The sequence below is a fragment of the Cyprinus carpio genome, chromosome A13 (genome assembly GCF_018340385.1).
Source record: "Cyprinus carpio isolate SPL01 chromosome A13, ASM1834038v1, whole genome shotgun sequence".
NCBI lineage: Eukaryota > Metazoa > Chordata > Actinopteri > Cypriniformes > Cyprinidae > Cyprinus > Cyprinus carpio.
This window is the reverse complement of record NC_056584.1, coordinates 16,423,031-16,435,639: the sequence shown is the minus strand read 5'-3', so window position 1 is coordinate 16,435,639 and position 12,609 is coordinate 16,423,031. Positions and strand designations below refer to the sequence as shown.

The 12,609-nt window shown below is 35.3% G+C and overlaps 2 protein-coding genes across 3 annotated transcripts; one reads left to right on the top strand and one right to left on the bottom strand.

The window, feature by feature from the left end:
* The first annotated feature begins 537 nt into the window (after positions 1 to 537).
* Positions 538 to 6,865, top strand: LOC109111084 (polycomb group RING finger protein 6). 2 transcript variants are annotated; one of them, XM_042768999.1, is made up of 11 exons: positions 538 to 611; positions 742 to 916; positions 1,350 to 1,449; positions 1,585 to 1,681; positions 1,971 to 2,026; positions 2,132 to 2,191; positions 2,324 to 2,444; positions 3,138 to 3,165; positions 3,388 to 3,486; positions 5,462 to 5,548; positions 6,524 to 6,865. In XM_042768999.1, the coding sequence occupies exons 2-11, from the start codon at positions 773 to 775 to the stop codon at positions 6,569 to 6,571; spliced, it is 840 nt and encodes a 279-aa protein (XP_042624933.1). In that variant the 5' UTR covers positions 538 to 611; positions 742 to 772; the 3' UTR covers positions 6,572 to 6,865. The 2 variants fall into 2 exon arrangements, with proteins under 2 accessions (XP_042624933.1, XP_042624932.1); XM_042768998.1 differs by having other exon boundaries at positions 567 to 647.
* A 1,965-nt stretch (positions 6,866 to 8,830) lies between these two features.
* Positions 8,831 to 11,964, bottom strand: LOC109111080 (alpha-internexin-like). Its single transcript, XM_019124054.2, has 3 exons — positions 10,835 to 11,964; positions 9,630 to 9,754; positions 8,831 to 9,528 (listed from the first exon to the last, which is right to left on the bottom strand). Exons 1-3 carry the CDS (start codon positions 11,891 to 11,893, stop codon positions 9,285 to 9,287), a joined length of 1,428 nt encoding a protein of 475 aa, XP_018979599.1. The 5' UTR covers positions 11,894 to 11,964; the 3' UTR covers positions 8,831 to 9,284.
* Positions 11,965 to 12,609: the final 645 nt, after the last annotated feature.

The following is a 12,609-nucleotide window of genomic DNA, read 5'->3' as shown; positions in this document are numbered from 1 at the left end:
AAATAATAATAAAAATATAAAATATAAGTTTTAATGGAGGCTTTGCTTTGGCGTTCAGTATTTGAAGTTACTGATAAACCTCTTAAACTGTTTAAAAATCCTACAAGGTATCGGATATGTCGACCTTTTTTTCACCAGAGCCGTTAAAATGACGAAAAATATCATATTTTTTATTTTTCTAAATATTGTGTGTTGTTGCAGTTAATGAAAAAAAAGAATTCATATTTTTATTTTCTTTTTATTTTAATTTTATTTTTTTTATTATTATTATTTAACCGTCCAGTAAGTATGTAATAAGTAAGTTAAGTCAGATGCCCGTGGATTTCTGTGGTCAGGATGAATCAAATAGATGATAGAACTACTAATACACACACACACACACACACACACACACACTCACTCAACCATATATATATATATATATATATATATATATATATATATATATATATATTTATATATATATATATATATATATATATATACACCCACACACACACATTTATACACTTTTATATTTATTTTTTAAACATTAATTTATTTGTTCCTTTGGGGACTTTTATTCTATCCTCATTGCAGCGTCACTAGAGTATTGCGCGCACACCGTGAAGGTGCACAAGTAGATAAGTTAAAAGTGTTTCTAAAATGTACCTAAAATTAACTCTTTGTTATTCATCTTGAATGAAGTCGTCCAACCAATCCAGAGAGAGCAGACAGGTAATCGTAGTTGTTCTCTTGCAGTTGTTTAAGGGCTTCAGTCTTTGCGTGCACTATGGACGGAACTGTGGACAGAGTTGTGGAGGAGGAGGGATCCACGCGTGGGTCCTTTCAGACAGACGCTTCCCTCAGCGGAGAGGATGAGCGCCGCGACTCCGACCACAGCCAGAGAACTCACGAAACACATCCTGACGACGAGGTACTACACTAAATAAACAAATTAGTCGAGTTTTTGTTTCAAAATTACTTGAACTTGTAGGCTATAAAAGGTTGTTATATCGCATATAAGAATGAATCACCTAATAAATATGTTTGTGTACGTTTTATATGTAAATAAAATATGCGTATATTAATACTACTTGTACTTATATACTTAAACTTACTTTTTTGAAAGTTGTATATGAGCGTTTAAATGAGGAATATGAGGTAAAATGAATAATTATGTGTGTAGTATATTGTATATGTATATTGTATACACTGATGTTTAAAAATGTGGATATTTATACACACATATGTATGAGAGTGTGTGTGTGTGTGTGTGTGTGTGTGTATAAAATACGTAAATTATACGTTTTAAAATTATATTTGATTTATTTTAATTTAATGTTTAATTTATGTTTTTTTGTTTAAAGCGCTCTTTGCCTCTTAGGGATTTTTATCCCTATATTCGCTGTGCCCTCTGCAATGGATTTTTCATTGATGCCACCACCATCACAGAGTGTCTTCACACTTGTAAGTCTGTTTTTCCCACTGGTGTAGTGGTATAAAGTGTTTTTTCATATTTTCATATAATCTGTGAAATATTTTCATATAATCTGTGATCTGTACAGTGTTTTGAATCATGCCTGTTTATTTCCCCTTTCACAGTTTGTAAGAGCTGCATTGTCAAGCACTTTTTCTACAGCAACAGGTGTCCTAACTGCTCGATTGTTGTGCACCAGACACAGCCACTGAACAGTATCAGGTAACTTTAGTTTTATTGAAGTCTTTTTTTATTAATACTGTTCTTGTCAATTTCAGCTTTAGCAAACTGAGTGTGCAGGGCGTAGTGTTGTTTACCGCTTTTGGTCTGTCACTAGAGATTTAGTCTAGCTGTTATTTTCTAGACCATCCCTTGTGTCTAATTACTGCTGCCTAGCAATAACAGCCTCACATATGTCCTGGGGTCTTTAGGGATTCTTGTATGCTTTAGTGTTTAATTACTGGTCATGTTTTAGCATGGGAGTCATATTTCATCCCTTTTTTTCTATTAGACCTGACAGACAATTACAAGACATTGTTTTCAAGATGGTTCCATATTTGGAAGAAGGTTAGTGGAGTTTATGCTGAACTTTTTCTTGTTACACTTTTGTTGTCCCATTCTGTCATTTGAAACATAAACAACACACAATATGTTGTGTTTTTTTGTCTTTAGATGAAAGGTCGCGAATATATGCATTTTATAAACAGAGAGGGCTTGGCGTTCCTAAGCCAGGTTTGTTCATGCAATCACTCCACTGAAGTTTATTCTTTGAATATATATGCGTTTTAGTACATAGGAGATGCTGAGAAATATTATACTATTGTGCTTAAGATGCAATCTTTTTTCCTTATTTTTTTCCCCCAGTGGCGTCTCCAGCTACATGCGCAGTGAAGCCGCCTCAGAGACAGAAGAAAGACATGTTGCCTCAGTCTGTTTTTACTATTCCCTCAGAGCTAGATGTGTCTCTGATGTTGGAGTTTGTGGGGTCAGTAATGTTGATTTGTGATTCAGCGTATATCACTGATGTCATTCAGTTTCTAGACTTTATGTAAATGTAATGACTTTTGATTAAAAAAAGCAAAGACAGGTTTAATTTTTGCAATAACACCCACCATGAATCATTCAGAAAGGCCTGAAACATGCATTAAGTAAATAGGGTAAATTTTGAGTTCATGTTGAATTTAAGTTTTCTGAATGCTAGACAAGTTATTTTGTGTATCATCACTAGATGGAGCTAAACAGTTAAAAATCAAAAGACTCTTTAAAGTTGGGGTGTCAAACTCAATTCCTGGAGGGCCAGAGCCCTGCAGAGTTTAGATCCAACCCTAATTAAACACGCCTGATCCAACTAAATTAAGTCCTTTCAGGCTTTTTGAAAACTACATGGTATGTGTGTTGGTGCAGGGTTGGAACAAAACTTTGCAGGGCTCCAGCCCTCCAGCGATTGAGTTTGACACCCATGCTTTAAAGCAGTGATTTTCAACTTTTTTCCATGAAAGGCCTGCCTCTGTCCAACAGAGTATTTAAAGCCCCTCCTGAGAACCAATTGCCATGTGCTCTGATTTTGCACAACTGTAAAAGCCCGCCTATTATGTATAAATAATTTGATTTATTACAAAAATATGTAATCTGTTAATGTTTCATCTAATCTTTATTTTTACATATCTTTGATTTACAGAGCTGAAGAGGGTATTGAGAACTATAAGGTAATGTTCATATTTTGTCTATATTGATATTTTTGTACTTGATGTTTTTTTTTTTTCGTTTACTCACACAAAATAATGTACTTTATATTAAAGAAACACATTGCAATATTCTTTATGCTTAATATAAACACTTTGATCATTGTGTAGAATTGAGCTGAAATTGTGCTGTAGGCCTGGCTGATCTTCCTTTTTTAATATCCTGATTATATTTTCACCCTCAAGCCCCTTGAGAGGAAGTATGTGCGTGTGTCAGGGGAAGCCACTGTCCGTCATGTGGAGCTTTTTATCAGGAGGAAGATGGAACTGAGTCAAAACTGCAAGGTGAAATACAGATTTTATTTCCCTCTTTATCTTTAATAACACCCGCCCGGCGTGTATTTTGAATCATAAACCACACTCTGTATCGGGGTAAGATCTTGGTCTTAAACAGCCGCATTAATCCAGATGCATAAATCCTGCCTCAGATGGTCAGCAATGTCAGAGGTGGGGAAAGCAATGTGGGGTGAGCAGAGCACCCCCCCAGCTGTGTCAGTCACTCAATGATTCATACTGACAGGACGGGCAGAATGAATCAGACGCCACCCTTCACACCAGAGCAAGGGTATGCGGAGTCATTTGATGTAAAATTGTCTCCTTAATGGACTAAATTCAGCAAAATCGCTCGTCCTCTTTAGGTTTCCACAATGAGGTCATCACATGTAAAAGTGTGATTAAAGAAATGATGTTATTAGGATGTTCCCTTTCCCTCTCAACACTTCAGTGACTCCATCACACTTCACAATCCTGCCACACTGCTTTTAATTAGTTTCCCCCTAATCCCAATTCTGGATAAGGATTTGAGTCCTTGAAAAGAACCACAGCTCAGTCGAGACTAGAAATGACTGTCTGTGGTTGTGAATAACAGAGATTATGTTTGAAATGAAAATCTAGTGCTGTTATATATATATAGTTCTCTATATATATATATATGTGTGTCCTTGTTACATACTGTATGTTGCATGTACTTACTATAGTAATTACAGGTAAGTATGCATAATTACAAGCATCTAACCCTAAACCAAACTCCTAATCTTAACCCTGTAGTAGGTATTTGTTAGTAATTAATATTACCCAGTACTTAATTGTATTATTACACTGTAACAAGGACACCTTAAAATAAAGTGTAACATTAAACTTTAACACACATACAACAGATTCACAGAAATATACTTGTGTATTTACTTTATTTTCATAGTATGTATACATGTGATTTGGGGCATTTTAAAGATATGTCATGGGTTCAAATCAAGTTTAGCTCGACTGACAGCATTTGTGGCATAATGTTGATTACCACAAATAATGTTGATTTCCACTTCTCCCTCCTGTCTTGTTAACTGTGAGGCACATACAGTGGAAGTGAATGGTGCCAGTCTGTAATGCCGACATGATATTAGTGTAAAAATTGCTTATTGTATTATGTTTTATTAATTTTTTTAACTGTGTAAAATGTTGATTTTTACAATTTTGTTGCCATGACAGCTCAGTTTAAATCAGAATATGCTGTTATAAAATTCTAATCTTCACAATTTTGTGTTTTTGTTTGTGTAATTGACATTAATTGCAGTATTGTGATCTATAGTCACATGCTGCAGTTGTTAGTAATGGCTGCTTGCATGTTGTCAGGCTAACATTCATATCTAGATTACTGGCTTAAGGTTTTTTTCTGGCATCCGGGCACTCAGTGTTGATTAGCTAAGACTGATCTGGCTCAGTGAGGAACACCTCGTAGTGCCAGGGACATCTACTGGGATAGAGGTGGAAGAGGAGGCACAAGGGTTTGTGTGTCTGGCTCCAGGATAGCCCGCTGTGCCCTGCTCCACATACTAGACTCTAAATATTGTCTAATCATTTTGGGAATACACTGAGGCTGTATTGTATATGCACATGGAGGCTTAAAGTGTATTTCCATCTGGCATTTTAAGGTCACTATGAAAAAGCAGTCTTCTAAAAAGTATGTGCCCACTGGAATCCAACTTTTATTAGTTATGTTTGCTAATGCAAGAATCCCTGTTTATATTGCTTATATTACTTGTGATATTTTAAAGTTTTCTTCCCCTCAAAATTCAGATTTGGCATTGTGCTATAGTAAGGAACGATTCTTCAAAACTTTCAGTGTTTTGAGGAGAGGAGTGCTATTACTTTCCTAAAGTGATCAGCCTAAAAGCATTGGTATTGATGATATAACACAGATAGAAAAAGAAAAACCCACAGACTCGCATCACTTACATGAACATTTACATTCTGCTTCATTTGGCAGGTCGATTTTGTGTGTGGAGACCATCTTCTTGAGCAATGCCAGTCTTTAAGAGAAGTTTGTAACACCATGGGAAAAAATGCATTGCAGGTGGGTGTTTGAGAATAATTTTTTTTTTCATATTATTGCTTTTTATGTTATTTTTTCTGTTGTATTTTTTTTTTTGCAAAAAATAAAACCGCTAGAGGCACAAAGAATTGGTTTAAAATGACAATTCATCCAAAAATGAAAATTCTGTCTTCATTAACTTACCGTCATGTAGTTCCAAACCTGTATGAGTTTTTTTCTTCTTTTGAACACAGAAGAAGGTATTTTAAAGAATGTGGGTAACCAAACAGTTTCTGTTCCCCATTGACTTCCATACATTTTTTTAAACCTTACTTTGGAAGTCAGCCAGCAGCTGTTCAAAATATCTTTTTAGGTTCAACAGAAGAAAAAAATCTCATGCAGGTTTGGAACTACTTGAGATTGAGTTAATGACAAAAATGGGAGAGCTATCCTTTTAAGGATTGTTCAGTATCATTGAGATGTTTTTAGAGAGAATGAGCCTCATGTAAGCTGTTAATACGTGTGAAAACAGGCGCCTTAACACAGCCTTACCTGCAGCTTAAAGTGTTGCTGTCTCTTAAAAATAGCATTTTACAGTAAAAAAGAGAGAGAAATTTAAATTTTAAAGGCTCTTGCTTTGTTATATGTGATGTATGTGTTCTCTATCAATAAAAGGGACTTTACAATTAATTTTTCAAATGAAATACGTTATGTGATAATCCATTGAGGTTAATCTGACATCAAAATGTAATTTCATTATTTTCAGCAACTGATACATTTTTTCAAGATTTTTTGAATATAAAGTTCCAAAAAACAACATTAATTTGACATAGAAATCATCACTGACGATGTAAAATTCTTTACTTTTTGTCAATTTAATGAGTTCTTGCTGAATTAAAGTATTATTATTATTATTATTATTGTATTTTTTTATTATTCTTGCTGACCCAGAACTTTTAAACAGTAATGTAAATGCTATATACCTTAATACTCACATTTCTTATTTTCCTTTTTTAGGATGGCATGCTGGTTCTGCATTTCGGACTCGTTCTACCTGCTCAGTAAAGAGGGAAGACGCAGAAAAACCAACTACTGTGAAATTTACATTGTACAGTGGTTTAATTTCAAGGGCTAAACTGAATTTTCTCATATAACAGTTATCCTATGCAGTGATCCTTTGTCTTCCTGGTAGCCTTCTGCTCAAAAAGATTAAGAATATGGCAGCATTCTTTGAGCAAATGCATTAATGAGCTATTTCTAGAATATACTGCTTGCTTGTTTGTTTGTTTGTTTGGATGACTGATTTTTGGTTACAATTTCCACAACTGTCAGGGTTCTGTGAATGCTCTTTTATACATTTTTACTCATATTTTACACCTTGTCTCTGAGAATATATTGTTTGACATAAATTTTTATTGCTTGGTTTTGTTGTGCCTCTAGTTCAGCTGACAAAAAGTAAATCAGTACTTTGGAAGAAATAATTCACTTAAGTACCTGGACAGTACCTAAATTGTTAAGTATTTAATTCTGTACAGCAATGAAGATGTTTGTTTGGTTTTCTGTCTTTCTCTCCTAAATTCTTCTAGGGGTGTTGCTGGTTGTCTTTGTTCATTTTCGATTGAAATATTTATGTATTGTTTGAGCCATATTGTGTAATTACAAGGCTTTTGGGGGAAAGCTCTTTCAAATGTTTTTTTTTTTCTTTCATCTTTTCCAATATTGTAATTGATGTCTTGTTCATTTTTAAAACAGCTTTACAACAGAATGTTAAAATGTGCATGGCCAGATACACATCATTCCATACAAATACTATGCAAATATTATGCATCCCTTTTCATTTAGTCATCTTTATAGTTTTGGGAAATATTTTATGACACACTCTGATTTTCTGTTTGTGTGTTGCTGATTTCAAATTGAGACAATGTCTTATTTATGCAAAAAATATTAGATTAGCTTGAAGGTTAGGAAGCATCTGTATGGGATTCATTGTTAAAGCCATTATCACAAAAAATATGCTGGAGAGTCTGAGGCTCAGTGTAAGAGGGAGAGGAGGGATAGAGAGATGCTTCTCACTAACCCACAGGGACTGTTGAAAATGGTTTCCGAAGGAACCGTCTTAAACCCCCTTATATGACTTCGCCTGTTTTAATGTTCAGATATTGTTTATGACAGTGTAGGATTGCAGGTACAAGCTTGTTCAAATCTAAGCCCATCTAGTTTATTTATTTGATGTTGCTTTTTATCATTCTACGAGTGGGAATATAACTAACCATTGATGTATCTGATTTAAAATATCTCTGGCTAATTTTACCTTACTCATGAATTTTTTTTAATCCAGTGCTGTCTTGGTGATTATAAAGGGAATTTACTGACCTTTTTCGAACAAGACAGTGTGACTCTTAAAAGGACATTTCCCATATTTTTTTAAGTGATTGATAGTCTTTCGGAACAACACAAAGCAGAAGCCATTTTTCGGAGTGGAGTGGGAGAATGTAATCAAACATAACTTTAAATCCCCCCTCTTTTTTTTTTTTTTTTTTTTGTGGAGAGAGACCAAATCCATTAGCTTTTAAATAGGAGGCCATCTTTCTGCTATTAAACAGAGTAGTTAATGCAATTTAGATGATTACATGTGCACTAATTTTTAAATGTTTGGAGCCAGATAAAATTTTTCTGAAATAATTATATATTTTTTTTTTCAACAAAAATCCTCTGAATTGATCAAAAGTGGCATTAAAGACATTTATAATGTTACAAAATATTTCCATTTCAAATAAATGCTGTTATTATCAAAACCTGGAAAAATGTATTCCACAGAATCCACAAAAATGTAAGGCAGCACAACTGTTTTCAATAATAATAATAAATGTTATTTTATCACCTCAACGGATTAGAATGATTTCTGAAGGATCATGTGACACTGAAGACTCGAGTGAAAATTTTGCATTGCCATCACTGGAATAAATTACTCTTTCAAATGTATTCGACTAGAACATAATTATTTTACATTGTAATATTTCACAATATCTGAATTTATCAAATAAATTCAGCCTTGATGAGTATAAGAAACGTCTTTCAAAGGCATTCAAAATCTTACCAACCCCAAACACGGTGGTGTAGTTCTAGAACATTGTTTATGAAGGCTAAAACCATAAAGAATCAACAAAACCACTACAGCTAAAGTAAATGAGTTGCAAGTAAAAGAAACATTACCTATTACCTGTTTCATGTTAAAATGTTAAATGTAATGCACGTTTTTTTTTTTTTTTTAATGAGACAGATAAGATTAGTGATGTTGAGAGTGGTTTATGAATAAAAAAACATAACTAAAAAATTTTAATTATTGACTTTATTTTGGTTAAGGCATATACATGTGTAACAGTTAGTTAAGTGGTTTGGTCCCTCATTCGTAATATAGTGCTTTCAAACAAACCTTTCATAAATAATTGTACATTTATCCATAATCGTTGGATCAGTGGTCAACCACTAATATTGAAGTTCATATTTATACTGCTAACACCATCAACAGGACTAAAATACTCTCTGAAACTACAAATAAGAAACAGGAAATATTTGAGGCCTAAGTTCTGGAGTATTAAACCAGTATATTGTAGATACATTTTTTTAAACATTATATCACAATTGCAATATCTTAAACATGTTACCAATTACTATAAACAACAAGTGGCAGTTTTTAGCTAATAGCAGTGATTACTGTGCCAAACACTCAAAAGACTGCTGGGAAATAGCTAAGCATAGGTTTAATAAGCGTAACATTCTAGTTAGAGTTAACATCAACAGTATCACTCTTTTCTGCCTTCTTAATCACAGCACTTTCCTCTGGGTTCTCCTCCCGCTTGGCTCCTTCCTTGGATTTGCCATGTCCCTCTTCTTCTTTCTCTTTTTTAGGATTGCGGGTTGAGGTGAAAGCGGAGCGGCTCTGATACCCATAAGTGATGCTGGGTGTGCTGGAGAAAGTCAGCCCAGAGCTGAAGTGGGTTTCTTCACCCTCCAGAAGCTTTCTATGAGGACATCAATGACGACTGGTTAGTTCTTATTCAATTTCATCCTCATTGCATTAGTTATGTCATATGCAATTAATGTGGAATCATTGGTGCTTTACCTGTATGCTGCAATTTCAATGTCTAATGCCATCTTGACGTTCAGAAGATCCTGATACTCTCGGAGGTGATGGGCCATTTCACTCTTAGTATTTCTAAGATCAAGGTCCAGCTGCCCAATTGTTTCCTGGTTAATGGGATTTAAAATTAACCTTAGCACAAAAATATTCTGAAATGGCCATCATAAAATTACAAAAATATTGTTATAAAGAAATGCAATACATTGAAACCAGCTTGCACTTTTCACATTCACATGACCATTAATTAATTTAGCCCACCAAAATTAGATCCTTCTTTTAAAAGCTGATGTGAACCTTTATCTCTTGGCATTGACTGGCTGTCTCAGTACAAATTCAAAGATGCTAATCTGATTTACACTGGCACTTCTTTCACTCTCAAAAGCTGAAAGGTCATAGATCATGTCTGAGAAAAACCTCAAGCCAAAATTATCTGGATATGGCAGCGTACTTAATGTTTACATTTGTAAAGGATCTAACTCATCAAGCAGCTCTAACACATCAATGTAATCATAAACTGAGGTTATCATTTTGGTTTCTTTCACCAAGTGAACATGACCTTGCAGAAACCTCCTTTGCAAAATCCTCTTTATAAAGAGACTCTTCTTAGTGGAATTAACCTCGGCCACCTCTCATGTGCGATTAGTTCAGCACCATGGACAGAGCACCCGGCTACTTGACATACCATTTCAAGCAGTTTCAGTCTTGTCCTGTGGTATAATTCACAGTTCTTCTAATTATTACATTTATTTTTTTAATGAGCTCCTAATATTAATTGGCTAATTACATTAAATATTTATACTTTTAAACACTTCTGTGTCATGCTGCAGGACTATTAAAAATAACTAAGGCAAAAAGTTGATTAAAAAATGGTGAAAACTAGCCAGAGCACATAAAACATGCTTATATATTAATATGAATACAAAATAAATGGAAATACCTAATATAATATAAATTTAAAATAAGTAAAAAGACAAAAAAAATGAAAGGGGATTTTTCAAGAATAATAAATTGTTTAAATAAAGTATGCCTATGTCTACCTAGATAAAAAATATACAGACAGACAGATAACTTTTTTCTCGTTTTTCCTTCTTTAAATAAATATTTGTATTTTTATTATTATTATTAAATTGTGTTATATTTTCATACATGCTAAACACCAAATTGATTTGTCATTTTTATGTGTCTACCTGATAACCTGCGACCTCGGCATTGTTTGCGTCTTCCATCTCGCGTATCTGTCTTTCAAGTGACTCGTTCGCGCCTCGCAAGCTTTCGATTTCAATGGTTTTGGACTGTAGTTGTCGCCTGTAGTCGTTGATCTCCTCTCTTGTGGCTCTCATGGCCTCGTTGGTTTTAGTGGCCTGTTCATTAAGGCTGGTGAACTTTGATTTGTACCATTCTTCGGCAGACTGAAGGTTCTTAGAAGCGAGGGTTTCATACTGGCCACGGATCTCTTTGAGGGCCGAGGTCAGATCCGGCTTGGATAACTCTACTTCCACAGATATCTGGGCTGCCTGGATCATACTAGTCAACTCCGCCACCTCTTCATCATACACGTTCCTCATAAAATTGATCTCGTCCAAGAGGGACTCGACCTTTCTCTCCAGGTCCACGCGCACCATTGTGGCATCATCCACATCCTTCTTGCAGGATCTGAGAGTCAGCTCTGCCTCCTCGCGCGCTCGGATCTCATCCTCAAACTTGCCTCGAAGTTTGTGCAAGTCTTCGTCGATATTATCTCGTTCAATGAGAATATGAGATTTTTCGTTGTTCAGCTCGTCCACCTGGGCTCGCAGATCCCGGATCTGTTGCTGGTAGAGGTCAGCGAGTCTGGACGGCTCGTTCTGCCTCTGGCGCAGACTCACGAGTTCGGTCTCCAGCACTTGGTTGTGCTGCTCCAGATTGCGCACCTTCTCGATAAACATCGCGAAACGGTCATTGAGACCTTGAAGTTGTTCCTTCTCATTGGTTCGGACGATTTTAAACTCGTTGTTTAACACAGCTGTTTGAGAGAAATCCACGCTGTCGAAATGCACCGGTGAGAAGGAAGATGACCGGCCTGATCTTTTGTAGTAGCCCGCTGGAGAGGCGCTGCTGCGGGAGAGAGAGTGGGACCTGAAGCCGCCGGAAGACATGGAGCTCCGTGAGGAGACATTGCTCATTCTAGAGGTGGAACCGGTAAAACGAGGGGTTTCCCCGAATATCTTTCTATAGGATGAGGACATGTAGTCTGATCCGTAACTCATCTTCGTCACAGCCAAAGGAGTCTAAAATGGGTGTGCTTGTCATTATATAGCCTACCCGGCGGACTGTCCCATTCAACAGCCTGTCATGTTCCCTCTGCTGGTGACAGTTAGGATGAGAATAAATTGTTTCAGACAATTAAAACATTAATTTAGTTGTTGTGTTTTCAAAAGGAATGACATTTTGCGCACAAAGGACAGATTTCTGGGCTGTTTAAACTGTTATGTGTCGATGGAACTGTCCAGGTTTGCGCAGTGATGAAGGGACCCGAAATTTAACAGTTAAATCGATTTAGGTTTGATTTAAGATCCTTTTATATCTTTATTTCTTTGTTGTAGCCTATATTAAAAGTTTTTAGATATCCATGCAATTTTAGACTGCATTGAAAAAAAAAAAAAAAAACCCTTCAGCCCAGTCTTTTAAGACACAGAAATTGCTTCCTTTACAACAACAACAATAACAACAATAATAATAATAATAATAATTAAACCAATTGGTTTCTCAGGCTGACCAGATGACAAGTGCCCAAAATAATTTTTTTTATGCATTAATTTAAAACAAATAAATAAATAAATAACAATGAATAAATAACGGTCATTGTCCTTACACTGTTGAAAAAATCAGCACAAACCAGCCCAAAATTGTTTGCTGGTTTTATTCTACACCCTATCCAACTCAAAAGTGTCTAAAGCCTTCTAAAACCAGCAAACAGACAAAG